The sequence below is a fragment of the Bicyclus anynana genome, chromosome 12 (genome assembly GCF_947172395.1).
Source record: "Bicyclus anynana chromosome 12, ilBicAnyn1.1, whole genome shotgun sequence".
Lineage (NCBI taxonomy): Eukaryota > Metazoa > Arthropoda > Insecta > Lepidoptera > Nymphalidae > Bicyclus > Bicyclus anynana.
The window spans coordinates 14,428,732-14,451,001 of NC_069094.1; the positions used below are offsets into that span (position 1 = coordinate 14,428,732).

The 22,270-nt window shown below is 36.8% G+C and overlaps 1 protein-coding gene across 1 annotated transcript in view; it reads left to right on the forward strand.

Annotated features, from left to right (window-relative positions):
* The first annotated feature begins 58 nt into the window (after positions 1 to 58).
* Positions 59 to 22,270, forward strand: part of LOC128198601 (uncharacterized) — a 74,620-nt gene continuing 52,408 nt past the window's right edge. The window contains exons 1-2 of the mRNA XM_052884812.1: positions 59 to 73; positions 371 to 1,383. Coding sequence (XP_052740772.1) covers positions 434 to 1,383 — 950 coding nt within the window. The 5' untranslated portion in view covers positions 59 to 73; positions 371 to 433. The remainder of the gene's footprint in view (positions 74 to 370; positions 1,384 to 22,270) is intronic.

The following is a 22,270-nucleotide window of genomic DNA, read 5'->3' on the forward strand; positions in this document are numbered from 1 at the left end:
CTCTGCCATTTCAGAAGGATGCGTTTTATTTATTTCTAACAATTTATTTAAAATGTCCAGTGTTTCGTTTACTGGAACATTAGTAAATAAGCTATCGACATCTAATGATATTAATTTACAACAGTTAGGTAAATCTATATCCTTGATTTTGGTGACTAGTTCAACAGTGTTTTTAAGTGCAAATACTGGAGCGCCAGCATATGAACTAGCAAAGCAATTAAATAATATAATTAAACTGAAAACCTCTTTTCGGCCAGTATTTGCACTTAAAAACACTGTTGAACTAGTCACCAAAATCAAGGATATAGATTTACCTAACTGTTGTAAATTAATATCATTAGATGTCGATAGCTTATTTACTAATGTTCCAGTAAACGAAACACTGGACATTTTAAATAAATTGTTAGAAATAAATAAAACGCATCCTTCTGAAATGGCAGAGTTGATTGAGTTAACACATATATGTATGGAACAAAATTATTTTAGATTTAATAATGATTACTACCAGCAAAATGAAGGGCTAGCTATGGGATCACCTTTGAGTCCCTTAATGGCTGACATATTTATGGATGACTTTGAAAATAAAAATATTGTTAAAAATAATCACATTTTATATTACTATCGATATGTAGACGATATAATTATATGCTGGACTGGAACGGACAGACAATTGGATGTCTTTGTAGATAAATTAAACAATTTGCACCCAAAAATTAAATTTAAATTAGAAATAGAACAGAATAATTCTTTAAATTTCCTTGATGTAACAATCACTAGAGTTAATAATAGACATCACTTTGGGATTTATCGTAAGCCAACTTATACAGATATAACCATACCAGCTTCATCTTGTCATCCATGGCAACATAAATTAGCAGCTTTCCATAGTTATGTTCATAGACTGATGTCCATTCCTCTAACTAGGGATCAGTATAACAAGGAATTAAATATAATATATCGCATGGCCATTTCGAATGGATACAACCCGAATATTGTGAATAGAATAATCAATAAGAAACAATTGGTGTTGATTAGAAAAGAACTTTATGGAATTCCATTAGAAAAACCTAAAAAATTTAAAGCTAGTCTAACATACTTTGGTCCAGTGTCGGAACGTATTGCAAAAACACTTAGAAAGCATGATATAAATGTGGCTTTCAGAACAAATAACTCTCTTAAAAATATTTGCAATGGTAAAGATAAACTAGAAAAGCAACATAAATCGGGAGTATATAAATTGCAATGTTCTGAATGTAATGCAACATATATTGGTCAAACCGGTCGGAATTTTGATACACGTTACAAGGAACACATATCCGCTGTTCGAAATGACCGTCCACAAAGGTCGCACTTTGCAAAGCATCTCCTAGATACTGGCCATAAGCTGGCAGATAATCATATGTATGACATTTTACACACTTGCAATAAAGGCCTACGACTATGCGTTTTGGAACAATTAGAAATAATAAAACATAATAAGTCAGGAATTACCTTATTAAATGAACAAATAGAGTTATCGAAGTCACCACTAATAAAAATGTTTGAATGCGATGCGAGATAAATCGCTTATATTATGAGTATCTTGGCAACGCCCACCTCTTGCCCCACCTACTTTTTGGTCTATAAAAGACGAAGCAAAGGTCGAAAACGACACTTTGCAATTGCACGTTGTAGAGTCAACATCTCCTGAGGATGCTCCGGTTTCGGGGTGAAACGTACGTAGAGAGTATTTTGTCGGACCTGGGTGACGTTGTCGCATGGGTTCGCCGAATTTTCGCGGATGATAGCAAAATAAATAAATCATTATATAATCATGATGAACTTCCGCAAAGTAACGCCTGCTTCTATCCAATATTTAAAAGAGGTTAGCTTAACCACGCAGGCACGACTCTATATAAAATTAACCAAATTACATCGACTTGCAGTCCAAAATGTTTGGTTTAATCAACAATGTAAACAATTAAATTTAGTACCAAAATATATTAATATTTCAACTAATATGCATAGCCGATCAGCCGATATTGCTATTAAAAAAGCTCAAAAAATTTGGCTTAATGAAGAATCACGTAGTTGGTTCACAATTAGAGATAATTTGAAGCTACATTTAAAAATATTGTATTCTGAACTCACATACAAATTACATAACGTAGAATTTGATCTGTTAGATAGCAAAGCAAGGGATTTTGCCTCAATAGAATGCCACAAAAAATACATTACTCAGCAAAAGAAATTACAATTCTTACAAACTAGTTCCTCTAGATCCCAACTAGTAATAGATGACAATGCAGTTACTGACAACACTGATCACGATTTCTATCCTCGTGTTAAAAATCTTACTGATACGGTTTTTTCAAAACATGAGATGACACTTTTAGAGAAAGGTTTAAAATTCAATATCCCAACTGTAACCTCTAAAAAATCGCTTGAAACCCTAGCAGTAGATACAGAATTAGCTGTAACACTTAATAAGAAAGGGGACATTGTTAAAAATATTATAGCGCACGATATCAATAAGACTCACACTCTCACAATACCTAATCAGGACATGAAAATATTGAAATCGTTACAGAGCACTATTGCACGAGATAATATTGTAATTTCTAAAGCTGATAAAGGTAATACAGTTATAATAATGAAACGGGACGAGTATGTGGATAAAGTAAAAGATATACTTCTTGGAGACGAATTCCATCAATTATCAACAGATCCAACTAAAAAGTTTGCTGCAATAGTTAGACTAGCTATAAATAAATCAGAATTTATATTCCCTAAATGTACATCTAAACAAAAGGCTATTTTAATGAACACTCATGCCCCACTTTTGTATGGCTTACCTAAAATTCACAAGGATAACATCCCAATGCGTCCAGTTGTCTCCTATATTGGAGCGCCAGCATATGAACTAGCAAAGCAATTAAATAATATAATTAAACTGAAAACCTCTTTTCGGCCAGTATTTGCACTTAAAAACACTGTTGAACTAGTCACCAAAATCAAGGATATAGATTTACCTAACTGTTGTAAATTAATATCATTAGATGTCGATAGCTTATTTACTAATGTTCCAGTAAACGAAACACTGGACATTTTAAATAAATTGTTAGAAATAAATAAAACGCATCCTTCTGAAATGGCAGAGTTGATTGAGTTAACACATATATGTATGGAACAAAATTATTTTAGATTTAATAATGATTACTACCAGCAAAATGAAGGGCTAGCTATGGGATCACCTTTGAGTCCCTTAATGGCTGACATATTTATGGATGACTTTGAAAATAAAAATATTGTTAAAAATAATCACATTTTATATTACTATCGATATGTAGACGATATAATTATATGCTGGACTGGAACGGACAGACAATTGGATGTCTTTGTAGATAAATTAAACAATTTGCACCCAAAAATTAAATTTAAATTAGAAATAGAACAGAATAATTCTTTAAATTTCCTTGATGTAACAATCACTAGAGTTAATAATAGACATCACTTTGGGATTTATCGTAAGCCAACTTATACAGATATAACCATACCAGCTTCATCTTGTCATCCATGGCAACATAAATTAGCAGCTTTCCATAGTTATGTTCATAGACTGATGTCCATTCCTCTAACTAGGGATCAGTATAACAAGGAATTAAATATAATATATCGCATGGCCATTTCGAATGGATACAACCCGAATATTGTGAATAGAATAATCAATAAGAAACAATTGGTGTTGATTAGAAAAGAACTTTATGGAATTCCATTAGAAAAACCTAAAAAATTTAAAGCTAGTCTAACATACTTTGGTCCAGTGTCGGAACGTATTGCAAAAACACTTAGAAAGCATGATATAAATGTGGCTTTCAGAACAAATAACTCTCTTAAAAATATTTGCAATGGTAAAGATAAACTAGAAAAGCAACATAAATCGGGAGTATATAAATTGCAATGTTCTGAATGTAATGCAACATATATTGGTCAAACCGGTTGGAATTTTGATACACGTTACAAGGAACACATATCCGCTGTTCGAAATGACCGTCCACAAAGGTCGCACTTTGCAAAGCATCTCCTAGATACTGGCCATAAGCTGGCAGATAATCATATGTATGACATTTTACACACTTGCAATAAAGGCCTACGACTATGCGTTTTGGAACAATTAGAAATAATAAAACATAATAAGTCAGGAATTACCTTATTAAATGAACAAATAGAGTTATCGAAGTCACCACTAATAAAAATGTTTGAATGCGATGCGAGATAAATCGCTTATATTATGAGTATCTTGGCAACGCCCACCTCTTGCCCCACCTACTTTTTGGTCTATAAAAGACGAAGCAAAGGTCGAAAACGACACTTTGCAATTGCACGTTGTAGAGTCAACATCTCCTGAGGATGCTCCGGTTTCGGGGTGAAACGTACGTAGAGAGTATTTTGTCGGACCTGGGTGACGTTGTCGCATGGGTTCGCCGAATTTTCGCGGATGATAGCAAAATAAATAAATCATTATATAATTCATAAATAGTTTAATCATACTACACCAAAACGAAATATTTAGAATTCTACTTCTTTTACAAAGCTGTTAAAATAAAAAAAAAGTTTCTGTAACTGTTTACACAATAATATAACCAATAATGTAATTTCGAACAGAGATCACGCGTTGAACGTATGTACCTACTCGCAATTTATCAGATGTTTATTATAATTGATTTATATAACAAACAAATAGACAAAACTAAATTTACAATCGATACGAGTATTATGGCTGCAAATTCGGGTTCTTTATAAAATTCACATAATGTAGATTATGGCACGTAAGATGGTAATTATACCTACATGCACTTTTTGTTTCAAATTATTATTATTACCTAAAATCGTTAACTTTGAACTACTCGTAAAGCTATGATGAGTCTGAACATAGCCTTATATACTAGGGTAGGTAGCTTTCTTTTCAACAAATAATATCAACCCACATTTTTGTATTAACACCCCCTACGAAACCCTTAAAATTCCATATCACATTAAAAGCAATTATTATGAATCGTGGCTCGACTATTAACTTGAACGAAAATCTGATACAAATCTCCCAATAAGGCTGGGTCACGCACAATAAATTAAAAGTAGTTTTCCACTCGCATTCAGAAGCTAACCAGTCTCTCTAAATAAATTTGAATGGCAACTTTTGCTGGCGATTTAATTAAAAGTTATTACAATTCAGCATTTGGGTCTGAAAAGAAATAATAAAGGTAAGTTCTCACTGGTAATAGTAACATGTACATGTTTCCTTTTTTTATTTTTTGAAAAGAGCGTGTGATGAAAGAATGTACATTTTATTTACATTATTTTATCATTTGTAAAGAAAGGTTTTCTCTTGTGTACGACAATTATTGGAATAAAACACAAAGACTTCTTAAATTATGTTGATTAAATTAGTTATTTTTATAATTTAATTTACATAACATAGGTAGAAATAAAGCCGTGATAGGTAGCTAACTTAGGGCGTAGATTCGAATCCAGTCCGGGGCAACTTCAACTTTTCATATAAGTGCATTTTAAGAAGTTAAATATCACGTGTCTTAAGGGTGAAAGACAAACATCGTTAAATCGGAAACCAGCATACCTGAGATTTTTTTTATTTTCTATTTTCGTGTACCAATTCTCATTGGGCCAGCGTGGTGGGATTGGCCTAACCCCTCCCATTCTGAGACGAGACTCGTGCTCAGCAGCCGAATATGGGTTGCTAATGATGAATGATGAGGTACAATTATTTAGTACATCTTCTCATTATTGTAATGTCTCCAAACTCCAAACCAAACTCATCCATACAAACACAGTACAAACATCATTTGAGTCAGGTGTTAAGTTAATTCGCGCGGGTTATACATGATATATAATAATTGAACATTAATTTTGCAAAAACGTAAATAATATTTCGTATTTATTTATAAATATCTTCTAAAGGTGCCGATAGACTTGAGCATTCACTTGTAACAGAACATCGAGCATTCGCCGTTTTTATATTTGTCGTCTAACTGAACAACGAGCCGAGCCAAGCTTAGAGCCAAATATTGCTACGAGCATCTTGAGAATTCTAGCGAACGCTCTATTCAATGGTCGTCAAAACTATGACAGAAGCTTGGCTCGGCAAAAAGCTCCAAGCAAATCTGCTCACTATAGAATTCTCGCCAGAACGCTCGATAGAATACTCGCTAAAATATTCTCGTATTTAGTAGTTACAAGTGAATGCTCAAGTCTATCAGCACCTTAATATCATCGAATATATATCATTTATCTTTATTTTTCTTCTTTTAAAATAGTGCCAATTGCCGGACCTATCAGACAGCAAGACAAACAGCAATACTGTGCCCTGGACGAGGTATGTCACAAAAAGCTCTATTAATAAATGTCTTCTCTTTCTTCTTTATTTTAAGCTAAAAAGGTAGTATCTGCTTGCATCAGAACTTAAGTTACACATTAATACAATATATGCATCCTTATAATTATAACGCAGCCCAGTTTTACTTATTTTAAAATGCAAGGATAGGATAGGATAGATAAAGGCGAATGTTACATAATATATCGGAATTTTTCGAAAATATTTTTCGTAATATTTCGGAATTAATTGAATTACTTTGTATGAAAATATATAAAATTTTTATGTTTTTGTTAAAAAATATTAGTTATGTAGTTCAGCTCCTTTAAATGGACTCGTCAAATCCTTGAAATTATGTGAAATACTTCCAGGCTACCTACAAAATATAAAATAAATTGTCACTAAGCTATGCCATAATACCGCTGAATTTGGCTCGCTCACAAAACTCGCCTAGTGTGGCGTCGCACCAAACTCCTCGAAATAATCAAATTTACATAAAAACAGCCAGAAAGCCATCATAAGAATTTGACGATAAAACCAACATTAATTTAGTTCAATTTAAAAGGGATTAGCTATCTTGGCTTTATAAACTTTGATGCTTAATATCTCGGGAGGTTTTAACTTAGACGTTCGGTTATGACAATTTCAAAGATACCATCTTATCAAGTTAAAACTTATAAAAGGTTTTAGATATTTTGAAATTGATTCATTTCAAACTCGTTCTTGGATAATGTTTTTCTTTGGTCTCATTTTCTTTTGATCGTTGCTATCTAATTAAATATTCCTAGGTACTCATATATTGTATTATCATTATCAACCCATATTTGGCTCACTGCTGAGCTCGCCCAGCGACCCAATGCGGATTGGCAGTCTTCACACGCACAGAGAATTAAGAAAATTATCTGATGTGCAGGTTTCCTTACGATGTTTTCCTTCACCGTTTGAGACACGTGATATTTAATTTCTTAAAATGCACACAACTGAAAAGTTGAAGGCGCATGCCCCGGACCGGATTCGAACCTACGCCCTCCGGAATCGGAAATAGAGGTCATATCGGAGATAGAGGCCAACGTCTCAACCCACTGGGCTATTACCTGATACCAAATTATTTACATACGCGCACCGCCTGCAATGGTGCTAACAGCTTCCGTAAATTTCATGTCAAGCTTTGTTTGCCCAATCCTGACATTTGACTGCAGCACTGAAAATTACTCTGGAATTAATATGTTTATGGAAGCGAAGCTTCATAGCGGAATGTGGGTTCGAATCTGGTCCGGGGTATGCACCTCTAACTTTTCAGTTATGTGCATTTTTAGATTTTAAATATCGTGTCTCAAACGGTGAAGGGAAACATTGCGAGGAAACCTAAATGTGCGAAATCTGCCAATCCGCATTTGGCCAGCATGGTGGCATAACCCCTCTCATTCTGAGAGGCGACTTGTGCTCAACAGACATAACTTCGAAACCAAGACTTAACCCGTTACCTACCAAACAGAATAAAATAATTACCCAGTAAGATTAAGTATTTACGTATCAACCCGAGATTCCTTGCAAATAGAATGGCAGCAGGAAGCCAAACAGTTTGCCGAACCGTGACTTAGAACACAAACACTGCGCTTCCTAACAGATTTGTTTGCGTAATATATCCCGTCACACATCTACGAGTATAGTATTCAATTCCCGATTTACTGTGTACTAGCGGACGCCCGCGACTTCGTCCGCGTGGAATTTAGTTTTTCACAAGTCCCACGGGAACCATGGATTTCTCCGAGATAAAAAGTAGCCTATGTGTTAATCCAGGCTATAATATATCTCATTACCAAATTTCAGCTAATTCGGTTCAGTAGTCGAGGCGTGAAAGAGTAACAAACATTCATATCATCAAATTCATCAGTTTTCGCAAATCTCGGGAAACCGTGGATTATTTCGAGATGAAAAATGTGTTAATAAAGAGTAAAATCTATTTTCATTCTAAATTTCAGCCAAATCGCTTCACTAGTAGCAGCGTTAAAGAGTAACAAACATCCAAACATCCATACAAACTTAGTAGAACTAGCGGGCACTTGCGAATTTGTGGGTGTGAAATATAAATTTTCACAAATACCAAAAAAATTATGGATTTTCTTTTTGTTGCGCAATATCCTCCTCTATCGTTCAGTAAAACTTCCATTGAAATCAGTCCAGCCGTTCCAAACATTAGCCCCGATAAACAGACTGACAGGCAAAAATTATTTATTTATTAAAATGCACACAACTGAAAAGTTGGAGGTACATGCCCCAGACCCGATTCAAACCCACACCCTTCGGAATCGGAGGCAGAGGTCATCCACTGGGCTATCACGGCTTTTCAGGCAGGTTTCAATGTTCCACATTTTAAATCGTCAAGGAGTGGGGACATGATTTCTCATGAGATACATTTTTTTTATTCGTGGACAAGTTAGCCCTTGACTGCAATCACACCTGCTGTTAAATGATGATACAGTCTAAGATGGAAGCGGATTTACTTGGAAGAGTCAAGAGAAAAAAAGAATATTTCCACCCGTACCTACGACGGTTTCTGCGCAACATCGTACCGGAACGCTAAATCGCTTGGCGGTACTACTTTACCGGTAGGGTGGTAGCGAAAGCCTAATGCCTACCATCGGACAAATCTACGATATCCTATTATCGATTATTACAAAAAAAATATATAAAATAATTGAACCCTTGAAATATGCTACCTCCCAAAGTCACCATGGTCTGTATTTCGTAGTTTTCTACAGTACCTACTTATGGTAGGGGTCCACTGATCTGCATCGTCCGTATCGGGCGCATCGCATTAAACAGATTTTTAATTTTACGGAAGATAAAATCCGTTTGATGCGAATCAGTGGACGCACTTGTTTGACTTTCTATACAAATAATACTAACATCCGTTTGATGCGGTGCGTCCGTTGCATACGATGTCGATCTGTGGACGCCTATCCCGTACTTATGCTGTAGGAGAAGCATGCGATAATAAACTTTTAGCTTTTTTCGTGCATCGCTACACGCCCCCCGGCCCGCGCGGACCATCGGGATTGTTACGAACGAAGTTGCCAAGTTATAGTCCATTTTGTTCAAAGAACATTATTATTATTTTCTCTACTCATTACATATAATTTGAATCTTAAGCGCATCATTAAAACAAAGTCTGTCGTATGTTTTGCATAGCGCTCTTAAGATTAATCTTATCTTATATCTTAAATGGAAATATTAAGTGAGCTAATTACTATTTACAAAGAGATTCCTTAATTAGATGTAGACACTTTTATACTTAAGTGCCTCTTACAGTGACATTGAATGTCTTTGGGTATTGAATTTGAATGAATTAATTTTATCGAAAATTCTGAAAGCAATTTTAGTTCGCAATTCGCAAATTCCTTTCAGAGTAAATAATTTAGATTCTGATAACAAGAAAACATAGGGTAAGAGATGTTTTCGCAAAATCCATATCGGTCTTAAATCAAACGGTCTTAGTTTGTTATTTTAATTTTATGTAATAAAATAATTTAAAATCGTTTTAATAAAGCAAACAAATGCTTGAAAATTTGGCATTAAAAAAATCTTTTTATACCAATAGTAGACCAGAACAAGTACCTGATGTGAAATGAAAAAAAGGCATCGCCTGTATTATAGCAAAACGTTGATTTGCTTCTACCAATCTAAGGCATATATTTTGCCTGATAAGGTATTTAATAACATAGGCAACCATATTTTTCAGACCTCCGTGGCGCGGTGGTAGTGGATTTACAAGTCGAAGGAAGGAAATTAATTGTGGTGACAAATATTGGTATTTCGTTCTTTGCCTGTAAGAAAGTCTTATTTGTCGCCATTTTGAAAATTTACATAGCTTATGTCACTACTACAGCTCTGACAAACTCAATGACACCTCACATGTCAAAATCCGTCCAGCCGTTTGGGCTGTAGGGCGTGCCAAAGAAATGGACAAACATACACACATACATACGCATTAACATTACCCTCCTTCTTACGCACTCGGGTAAAAGTGACGATAAAATGCTGAATGGCGGTTGGAATAAGCATGGTGGACAAACTGATCAAAAAAACGCTTTACTACTAAAATCTATCTACCTCTGCCATTTATTACTATCGCCTCACTATTTTCGTCCTGTAAGGTATTTTAATCGTTATAGTCTACTTGGCCAGAAAGAGGTCGTGGATATGCAAAACGAAGGTAAAACACAGCCCATTATGCAGATTAAGTAGTCTTTTATTTTTGGCTATTAGCTACGACAAAAAGAAAAGATTATATGTAATTTGCCAACAGGATCTTTTCCAATTTGTCGAGATCAAGGCGCTTCTTTGTACTAATGGTTGAGCCCGTTTTTCTGCCTCCCTGTTTAGTCTTTACTATGGCTGTTCTGAAAAATTGCAGCAATTTTTGTTCGCTGTTCTATTTAAATTATTCTTTGTATTTTCTTTAGGAACACATGAAATTAAATATGGTTAAAATAATTAACTTTAATTTATCTACATTTCTTAATTTTTATTTAGCACTCTTATTGTGTTGGTAAACCCTCCACCAGGTGGATTGACGACATCAAGCGATTCGCAGGGATTCGCTAGTTGCAGGCGGCTCTGTATTGTGATGTTTGGAAGTCCTTACAAAAGGCTTATGTCCTGCAGTGGACGTCCATCGGCTGATATGATGATGATGATGATGACTCTTATTGTATCCATTGTAGTGTTTAGTCACAAAAATAAAAAATATATAAATTGTACACTTTTTATGGACACAATTTTTTTTTTTTTTAATTTGTGTCACGTTACTACTGATACTCTCACTACGAATGTCTAATCTACGAATCTAATATGCCGATTCCATGCGATTAAAAAAGTAGATTTTAGTCTTCGGATTTATTTATTGACATCAGACGTTGAAAAAAATAAAAGTAAAAAACAATGTCACAAGCGAAAACTCTCATGGATCGCAACAAATGGAAGGAAATGAAGCACTCCTGTGAAAGTATAGGAGAGGAAAATATACGTTGAGGTAAGGACTTATCTCAGGACTTATCCCGTGCTCTGTTCACGCTCTAACGCGCTGTTAAGATGTTGCGCTTCGTATGGCGTTAAAGAGGTCCTTGCCTTCACGACATCAAAGAACCCCATAGCTTTAACTTAAGGCTGGGGATTTCACTTATCACCATTATTTTATGCCCTGTGCCCCGGGGTTTTACTCGCATAACATTATTGCGTATTTAGGATTAGGATTTAACCATGGATTTTTCCGGGATAAAAAGTAAACTATGTGTTAATCCAGGCTATAGTATATCTTAATACCAATTTTCAGCTAATTCGGTTCAGTAGTCGAGGCGTGAAAGAGTAACAAACATTCATATCATCAAAATCATCAGTTTTCGCAAACCAAGGGTGCCCTTAACAATACACACAACATTCATAAGTGTGTGACTCCACTCAAGGTAATTTTCTGCCATTCTAGGGTCTTATTTTGGTTACTGTTTGATTTTTTAATTAGGTTGTCCTGACAAAATATTGTGAAAACCTCTGTTCCACATAGGTTTCTTATTTTTTAAATCCATTTTTGAAGCCTTCTGCTAAAAGTGAGTTATTTCCAAGTGAAACTTGTTTTGACGACGTAATTAGGTACGTACCTACACGTAACGAGAACACTTTTCAAAATGGCGTGTTTAAAGCTGAAGTAATTTCCGCCGTTCAAACTTTTCGCGGAAGCTCTTACAACTTTATCAAATGTCTTTATTTGGAAAACATCTGCATTACACTAAAATTACATAGCTGGCAAATCGTGCGTCTAGTCTCTTTTTTTTAATAAAAGAATATTTGCCATATGTATTAATATGACCAATGTTCCCATTCCCCTCCAACTAGTCGGGAAAGACTGTAGCTAGGAGTAGGTACGACAATAGACCAACGGGGCGGGGATCGAACCACCACCCCTCGATGATGAGTCCGACCGCTCTTACCGTTGAGCTATTGAGGCTGTGAATTGGCATGATCATCATATAATCATATAAAAGTCCCAGACAGTCATATAATATCTAAGATAGGATGTACTGTTTGTGACACTAAAAAATGAATAAACTTATTTTCTTTCTATATTTGGATTAGATTTTTTTAACCAAAATGAACGACGACGAGAGTACTGCCTCGTTGATCAGCAGTGGCGTGCACAAGTAACTAGAGTAGGCACTGTACGTACATTTAACGTAATGTCCTCAGAGTAGATAATTTTTGCATCTACGAGTATCGTGGACATGGTCTAATCACAAGATCCTATCGTGTCGGGTTATAAAATGCTACATTTTCAATCATAATTCTTAGCTCAGCGTTAGGAAGTTTGTAGTAAAGCAATTACTAGTACTTAGTACATTACTGCAGCGGCAAGAGACGCATTGGTGGACGAAGGTGTGACATATGACATGGTTTTTTTTTTATTCTTTACAGGTTAGCCCTTGAGTCTGAGGATGCAGTCTAAGATGGAAGCGGGCTAACTTGTTAGGAGAAGGATGAAAATCCACACTCGTTACGGTTTCTACACAACATCGTAGCGGAACGCTAAATCTCTTGGCGGTACGTCTTTGCCGGTAGGGTGGTAACTAGCCTCGGCCGAAGCCTCCCACCAGCCAGACCTGAACCAATTAAGAAAATCTCAATCTGCCAAGCCGGGGATCGAACCCAGAACCTCCGTTTTGTAAATCCACCGCGCATACCACTGCGCCACGGAGGCCATCAATAAGTATTCAGAACTTTTATTTGAAAATACAGTTACTGAATGTTATGTACAATTCTTAAAGTTGTACTTAAAACCAATGATGACGTTGACGAATAACTAATACCTAACAATAGCTTTTTACGCGCCAAAGTATTATCCTTAAACAGCTTTCTATGTAGCCAGTTCAAAATTTAAATTAAACCTTTGACAAGTTACCTATTTGGTCGCCATGTTGCGGAGTAGTAACCGTTCCATTTTTAAATTACACGACAAATATGATTTTACATAGTAATTTACTTCGCCGCTAAACACGTCAGATATGGATTTTCATACAACTATTGCCAGCCTTTGCTCAACCAGTAAAGCAAATACGATTTATATCGAAGAAGCTAGACAAAATAATGCTTTACAAAATCTTGAAAACCGATTAACCAAAACAGATAAAATTTGGCAGATGTATTTTGTAATTAGTAAAGTCCGCTATCAGATTTTGCAACAGGGTCGGTTTAAGGAGACGCAGGCGTCCGCTAGTTGAATATAGCTACAAAAAAGGCAGCAATAGAAGAGTGAAAGGCTATCATCATTATTTACAGCGTTCCCAGCGCATATCTCTGATGAAAAGGCAACAGGACCCCGCGCCGTGCGAGATGGTTCAATAAACTGAGACAAATGGCGCGAGTTGGTTCAATAAAGTGAGTTCTTCGGTCCCGAAATGGCCGTTAACCTCCCACTGTGGGACACGCGCCGACCTCGGCGACATTTATTGTTTAAATGGATACAACTTATTTAATCACACTTTGGATTTTGTTGCACGTATCCTTTACTTACTATGCTCAGTGTCTGTCATACATCATCGTTATATCGTTATCAACCCATATTCGTCTCACTGCTGAGCTCGAGTCTCAGAATGAGATGGGTTAGGCCAATAGTCTACCACGCTGGCCCAATGCGGATTGGCAGACTTCACACACGCAGAGAATTAAGAAAATTCTCATGTGTGCAGGTTTTTCAAGCAGATTAGAACCCACACCCTCCGGAATCGAAAGCAGGGGTTATATCCACTGGGCTATGACGGCTCTGCGTTATATATCATCGTTTTATATATTTATATATTTTATTTATTATTCGACAAAATACTTAAATATTTAAATTAAACCAAACCATGATGCAACACAAACACACAAACAAAATATTAATAAGCGTTAAAGCAGATTGTCGGATTCTGAGAATATAATGGAGAATTTTTAGGCAAAACGGGGTCTTTATGAATTTCTTTAAACGTTGTAGCTAGTGTTTTTAATTTCTTAAAATGCATTTGCTCTGTTAAATCACATATTCAGTAATTTATTATTAAGTATGTACCTACTCTTGAGTCAAATTCATTACAACCATTTCTATTGGATCTTAAATATGAAATGGAATTTAATTTGTGATACTTTTGTACAGAGCATTGGTTGATACCGAAAAGCGCAATGTTGGTCGACCCCGCACTAGGTGGATCGAGGATATCAAGCGGGGAGCCGCTGGATGCTGGCGGCTCGAGACCGTTGTGCTTGGAGGTACATGCAATAGGCCTATGTGGAGTGGACGTTTATCGGCTGATAAGGTAAGGTGAAATATGTACAGATGAGCTTTGAGCTTCTCTGCGTGATCGAATCAGATATGAGGAGATTCGCAGAGGAACCAAAGTTACTCATGCTCGTAGTCGAGAAGCTGAAGTGGCAATGGGCAAAGCTTTTAGTTCGGGGAGCCGATAGACTTAGGGATTCCAAGACAGCGAAATAGATGGTGCAGAGAGGGATCTTAGTTATTAAGTATTAAGTATTTAGTATTCCGCTTTATTTCCGCTAATTCTCGATGTATTTTATTAATGTGGTTCTGCTGTGATTGTCTCGTGACATTTATAAACGAGCGCCAATCCACTGAGATACTTATCTACTAATGAATCCCCGCGACCGATCGGTCGCTCTACTATCTTTTATTGTGCCCATGAATTACATTTCGCTTTTGGAAAACTCTAGTGACGCGACCGATGTTTCATTGACAATGTCATATCGGTAACGGATATCCTGATTTCGTAATGGATATCTCGCAGAAATCTATTTATTTTATAACATCCTGTTTTATACTATTAATATGAATGTGAGTTTGTATATTACGTTTTCACGCCTAAAACGCTGAACCAATTTGAAAAATTCTTACAAGGATGGAAAGTTATATTATCAGCGAATAACATAGGGCATATTTATATATAATCTATACCTACGAAAACAAGAAATACCAGGGTGGCAGGGCGCCCGCTAGTAAATAATAATATGATTTGTAAAAATAAACAAAAGATAACGCTTTTTTTGTTGTGGACTATTCTCGGAGGGCGCTTTTGGAACCTTTGTAACTTTAATTTGAATCGACTAATTACTATTATTTATTACTACTAATTACCATTATGCAATATTATGATGTTTCGTAAGTGCTTGTAAACGAAGCCTTATATAAATGAATTTTGACTTTGACTTTTATATATTCCAATAATTGTCATTAAAAACTTGTTTAGTTAATGCAAATGTGAAAAGATTCAAGAATCAAAATTCATAATATTCATTATGATTCAACAATCATATTAAATATTATGAATCTGTTTTAAACAGTAGACATAAATCAACTAAAAGACTCTCGGAGTATAAAAAACATCGATATATAAAGTTGACAACACTAGTTACCGATTGAAGCTCGTCGAGAGGTTGTACTTCCAGACAATGATAAGAGAAATAAATGATATTTCACAATGATGATACTCCGCCTTCGCCGCTGCCTCTATCCAATTTAATACTGATTTGAAGTACTCAATGAATGGACTGCTCGAGTTTATGTGAGTGCTTTAAAATATCAAGAAGGAATAAATATAGGGACGTTTCTTTTGAAGAACAGTTTGGATAAGTGATGTTTTGTTAAGCGAGCATTATTGGTACCAGTAGTGGAGTTACTAGTAGGCTAAGTAGGCTAAGCCTTGGGCGGCAGATTTTAAGTGGCGGCAAATTTTGCCCAAAAAACTTTTTCTTCTACGTAAATAAATAAAAAAAAATATATAATTTAATATTTTAATATTTTAGTCCTGCACGTCCTGTACAGTCCCATACTATGCATAATATTAAGAATTGCAAATTTATTGACACAATTAAAGGCAATTTTATTGATTGCGAACTAAGTTACCTATCGAATTTCAAAGTTTGGTAAGGGCTACAAAAATTCAATAACCTGATTGCTACTAGAATACCGAGTATTATTTAAACTGCCTCATTGCCCTAAATGAGGTCCAGGGTTCGAAGCCCGAGTCAGGCCATCAAAACGGATACGATATTGGGATTTTTCCTACTATTCATGCAGAATAATAGGTAAGCACCAAACTTCAGTATTTTAAGGAATTTTATACTGGACCACGTGAGTAACCTAATATTCGGTCGTGACTTCAGTTTCGGCCGAAACCGAAACTGAAGCCACGGCCGAATATTAGGTTTCGGTTTCGGTTTCGGCCAGAAAACAATTTTCAGACAGACTCTACAAATAATACTCTACAAATAATATACTAAATATCGTCTACAATGTCGAGTCGTGTGATCAGGAAGTGTAAAAAGTATATATACATAAATATATAATAGAATTAAAGACAAACTTGTGCATCTGTGCGCTCAGTGGTGTAGCTAAATTCGGATCACTTTTTGCAGTGATTTTGTAGTGACGTAACCTATCTATAGTATAAAATTTCATTGCCACCATTGGTATCATCATTATCAACCCATATTCGGCTCACTGCTGAGCTTGAGCCTCCTCTCAGAATGAGAGGGGTTAGGCCGATAGTCCACCACGCTAGCCCAATGCGGATTGGCAGACTTCACACACGCAGAGAATTAAGAAAATGCAGGTTTCCTTACGATGTTTTCCTTCACCGTTTGAGACACGTGATATTTAATTTCTTAAAATGCAGACAGCTGAAAAGTTGGGAGGTGCATGCCCCGGATCGGATTCGAACCTACACTTTCCAGAATCGGTGGCAGAGGTCATATCCACTGGGCTATAACGGCTCTCCATTGGTATGGTATTCTAATATTTCAGACTATCAAAAAGATGAAAATACAAATAACGAAAACACGTTTGGAAATTTATTAGAGGCCGTGTCGGAGAACTAATAATTCAATAAGGAAGGTCCGCTCCGGGCCGGGTTCGGACCAACATTTGACGAGATTTACCGTTCTGATTTAAGTTACCCAAAGGAAAATTAGGTTTGCCAAACTTTTGTTCAATACATATCGCTTTACAGTAATAATTTTTGCCCAAAATCGGTAACTTGAGTTGACATCTATAAAGTTTTGAAGTCCCAGCCGGAATCGCGTGAAATTTAATTTGATTACCGACTTCATAAATCAATGTGCGTTTAGTAACTTTCAGTACTATAATAACTTATTTATTTTGCCCTTATTCGTGAAAAGCCGACGAACCCATGGGACAACGTCACCCAGGTCCGACAAAATACTCTACGTACGTTTCACCCCGAAACCGGAGCATCCTCAGGAGATGTTGACTCTACAATGTGCAATTGCAAAGTTTGCAATTGCAATAGAGAGTATTTTGTCGGACCTGGGTGACGTAGTCGCATGGGTTCGTCGGCTTTTCGCGGATAATAGCAAAATAAATAAATTATTATATATTCATGATGCACTTCCGCAAAGTAACGCCTACTTCTATCAAACTTTCACTAGCCTCTGTTTAAATGAATAAAATCGAATCGAGTGTTATGTTAATAGTAGGGGAGCCTGGGATACTAAATTTGCAGTTACCAAAGCGTCGTGGGAATTGATTAATTTTGGTAGATTAGATGATAGAAAGCATAAATGGTTGTATACTTTTTTCGATTTCAGCAGTAGGGAAAAAACTACAGACATAAAAGACAATTTTTATTACTTTGGCTTATTAAAATCGTCATATAACATTCAGGAGTTTATTTCATTAAAATAAGTAAAAAAATTACTGCTCTCGTGGCTCGATAACAGAAATATAATGGTTCTATTTTGTAACTTAGGAACTCTGCCATTCCATTACGTTAAGCTCAAATCGTCAGTTAGCAATCAACTCACCTACTATATCTTAATCTGACGTGCTGGATGAGTTTTACTGAAGTTAGTTTTTTTTTGGTTACCCTAAACGTACCCACCAATATTAAGGGCTCATACTTGGTGGAGGTACTGAACAACGTGCAAGGTATACTCCCTTATGTTCATCTGCAACGTTCGAGTAACTGCAAAAATCCCCTCTTCGGCTCTTCTAATATATGATAACCGCGAGTATAAAGATGATCAATCAAGCAATCTTGGTGCTAAATGAGTTAATAAATCAGCTTATGATGACAACGATGACTGGAACCGATGGCTTTCGTACTCTCCGGGGACACGGGAATGTGTTGGAAAAGCACACTCCACAAACTTCTTAACTCCGAGCTTTTAGGAATAGAGTATATTTTCTTCGAAAGAAGAGGCATATATTTTACCCGAGCCTGTGCTTTTTCTTGTTCTTTACAAGTTAGCCCTTGACTGCAATCTCACCTGATGGTAAATAATGATGCAATCTAAGATGGAAGGGGGCTAATTTGTTAGGAGTACGATGGAAATCCACACCTCTCTCGGTTTCTACATGACATTGTATTGAAACGCTAAATCGCTTGGCGGTACGTCTTTGCCGGTAGGGTGGTAACTAGCTACGGCTGAAGCCTCCCACCAGCCAGACGTGAACCAATTAAGATAACCTTAATCAGCCTAGTCGGCGATCAATCTCAGGACCTCCGTCTTGTAAATTCATTGCGCATACCACTGCGCCACGGAAGCTGTCGAACCTCGAATCTCATGTTTTGAAGTCACAAAGGCTAATCACTGGATCAAAGGGGCTAAAGTAGTGAGTAGTAAGTTTTGCTGCTAACTAAATTAAACTTCCCTGCCCTCCCACGGTAATTCGGTAAATTAATAACAATTTCAGAGATAGGTTAATTGAGGTATACACTCGCTCGTACATTCAAATATAATTAATAAATGTTGACCACAGATGTCGCTGTCTGCGGTCAGGGGCTAATAGCTATTTTGGAGACAAAGAACTCACTTTATTGGGGCAATTTCACCCCATTTGTTACGATTCCGCACGCCACCGCGCGCGACGTGAGGCTTTGTCGCAAAATACGAGGATACCTAAGTAAATAATAATGTCCTTCTCTCGGTCAATACCACCTTGAAACTACAGAGGAGATATTTTAGTGCAGTGTGTATGCTTGCCTGCTATTTCTACACTTTTTTTTGTTTCACAATAAGGGCTCGAGCCGTGATAGCCCAATGGATGTGACCTCTGCCTCCGATTCCGGAGGGTGTGGGTTCGAATCCGGTCCGGAGCAAGCACCTCCAACTTTTCAGTTGTGTGCATTTTAAGAAATTAAATATAACGTGTCTCAAACGGTGAAGGAAAAACATCGTAAGGAAGTTTGCCAATCCGCATTGGGCCAGTGTGGTGGAATATTGGCTTAACCCCTCTCATTCTGAGAGGAACCTCAAGCTCAGCAGTGAGCCCAATATGGGTTGATAATTACTATATTATAATAAGGGCTCCCTCAAACGAGCCACCGACCACAACTACAAAACGCCGCACACTGTTGACGCTACAATCGTCCCGTTGACGCTACAATCGTCCCGTCGACGCTACAATCGTCGCTACTCGCTTCATGTGGCCCGCTCCAGCTTCTTAAACGCCGCCACAAAACGCCGCCACACGCCACTTGCGCGATTATGATACTGCATGTATGGGTTAAAAGTAGCAGCCACCGACCACAAGTGGTTATCGCGCGCTTCAGCAACTTTTGTGGCCCCTTCTTGCTTCTTGTAGCGGCGTTTGTGGCTTTCGCGTGTGGTCCGTGTGCGGCGACACTAACTATCGACTGTGACCTTGCAGGCTAATTCACTAACTTTGACTTACTATCAGTTGACATATTATACGAAACTAGCGGACGCCCGCGACTTCGTCCGCTTGTAGACCTCTTTAATCCGGCCCTATCGCAAAACCGTTCGGATACCTACTAACTATAAACTACCTCCCTGCCGAATTTCTTTATACATCAAGCGGTTTTCGAGATTTCGTGATGAATGACCTTCGCATTTATATTTCAAGATTGAGATTGTAACAAAATATGTCATCCGGTGCCTATTGACAACCCTTCGTCGATATCATACAGTAGGTAGATGATATTTTTTAGTTCATTTGATTTCTATTTTCATAGGTTGTTATTAAAGACCAAATTAGTGAATAGGCCATTGTATGAAACAGAATGTTGTGCTGCAGGGACGGTTCCCGCCCGATCGTTACCCCTCTCTAACTCCCCACCCTTTACGTAACCAAGTCGCGCCACCTTTAAGACTACTATTTCCTACATATAAATAATTATTCAAGACTTCCCAAGAATTCAAGTGTAATATAAAAAGCATTGCAACTTAAAACTCCAACCATCATGTGGCTATTTACTAAAGCGTACAAGTCATACTTTTATTTTCTCATAAAATTCAACTCAGTGAAAATCTGAGCAGAATACCGAACCGAGCATTAAAACTTATGCCGTAAAATCTTTTTAAATAACAGCAAATAGATTCAGTTTATTTGCTTTACATCCTACTAATATTATGAACGCGAAAGTTTCTATGGATATTTAGGTGTTTGTTACTCTTTAACGCCGGTACTACTGAAGCGATTTGGCTGAAATTTGGAATGAAAATAGATTTTACTCTGGATTAACACATAGGCTAAGGTTTTCCGAGATTTGCGAAAACTGATGATTTTGATGATATGAATCTTTGTTACGTCACGCCTTGACTACCGAACCGAATTAGCTGAAATTTGGTATTAAGATATAATATAGCCTGGATTAATACATAGGCTACTTTTTATCCCGAAAAAATTCATGGTTCCTAAAGGAATTTGTCAAAGACTAAATTTTAAGAAAAAGATAGCGGGCGTCCGCTAGTGAAAACATGAAACTATCAAGCACACAGCTATACCTACTTTGCGAAACTGTTAATAGATTATGTATTATAATATTTGTATAACCCAGTGAATATGACCTCTGCGTGAATGAATATGACCTAAATATCACGTGTCTCAAACAGTGAAAGAAAAACATCGTCAGGAAACTTTCATACCAGAGAATATTCCAAATTCTCTGCGTGTGTGAAGTCTGCCAATCCGCATTGGGCCAGCGTGGTGGACTATTGGTCGAACCCCTCTCATTCTGAGAGGAGACTCGAGCTCAGCAGTGATCCGAATATGGCTTGATAATGAATGATGATGATGAAGTAAGTACGATAGTAGTGGTAAGTATCTAACCTTAAAACATCCTCTACACACGTACTATAGATACGTAACACACAATGCGCGCGATACGCATAATAATAAAAGCGATGTCGTGAGTGTGGTTTGCCTAATCAGCCAAAAACGCGAGGTTGTTGAAAAAAGAAAAAGAACGAGAAAGAGGGTAGATCGATTCTGCCCCTAACAGCTGACTTCACTTCTCATCTCGCAACTTCAGTTCCGTCGTGACCACGATCCATGCAACTGGGTCGAAATATCGACATTAAAAATCTCGTCGTTCTATCGTGGTATGTACCCGTTTAAATAACATTCATAATGAACAACCACGAAATAAGTTTAAAATGGTTAATATCAATATTATTTGCAATTTACTTCAAAACGCAAACAAATCTTTTAAATTAGAGCGATTCTCAGAAAGGGAGATTGCAATCTTTCCAATATTGAGGGTATAACTTTAATGACAAATCTTGAACGAAGTTATAAGTGCAAGGCAGCTGAGCCATCTCATCGCTATAAATCTCTATTCCTCACAAAGAACGGAGCGAGGACAATAATTGTCTGGAAATCCATTTTGTGTTGCCGCCACTCGCTCCGATGTTCCCGACGACGCATCGGCGAACTCGCCGTTGAGTCTAATCGCTTAAGTTCTCTTCTTTTGTTTCTCTTTATTATGTTGGGTACTTGGTTTTTTTAGATGCAGTGCTGCTAAGGTCAATTAAGGAATATACATGCATAGTTCAAAATTTAGTTAAATATTTTAAATTGCGATTTTATTTTATGCA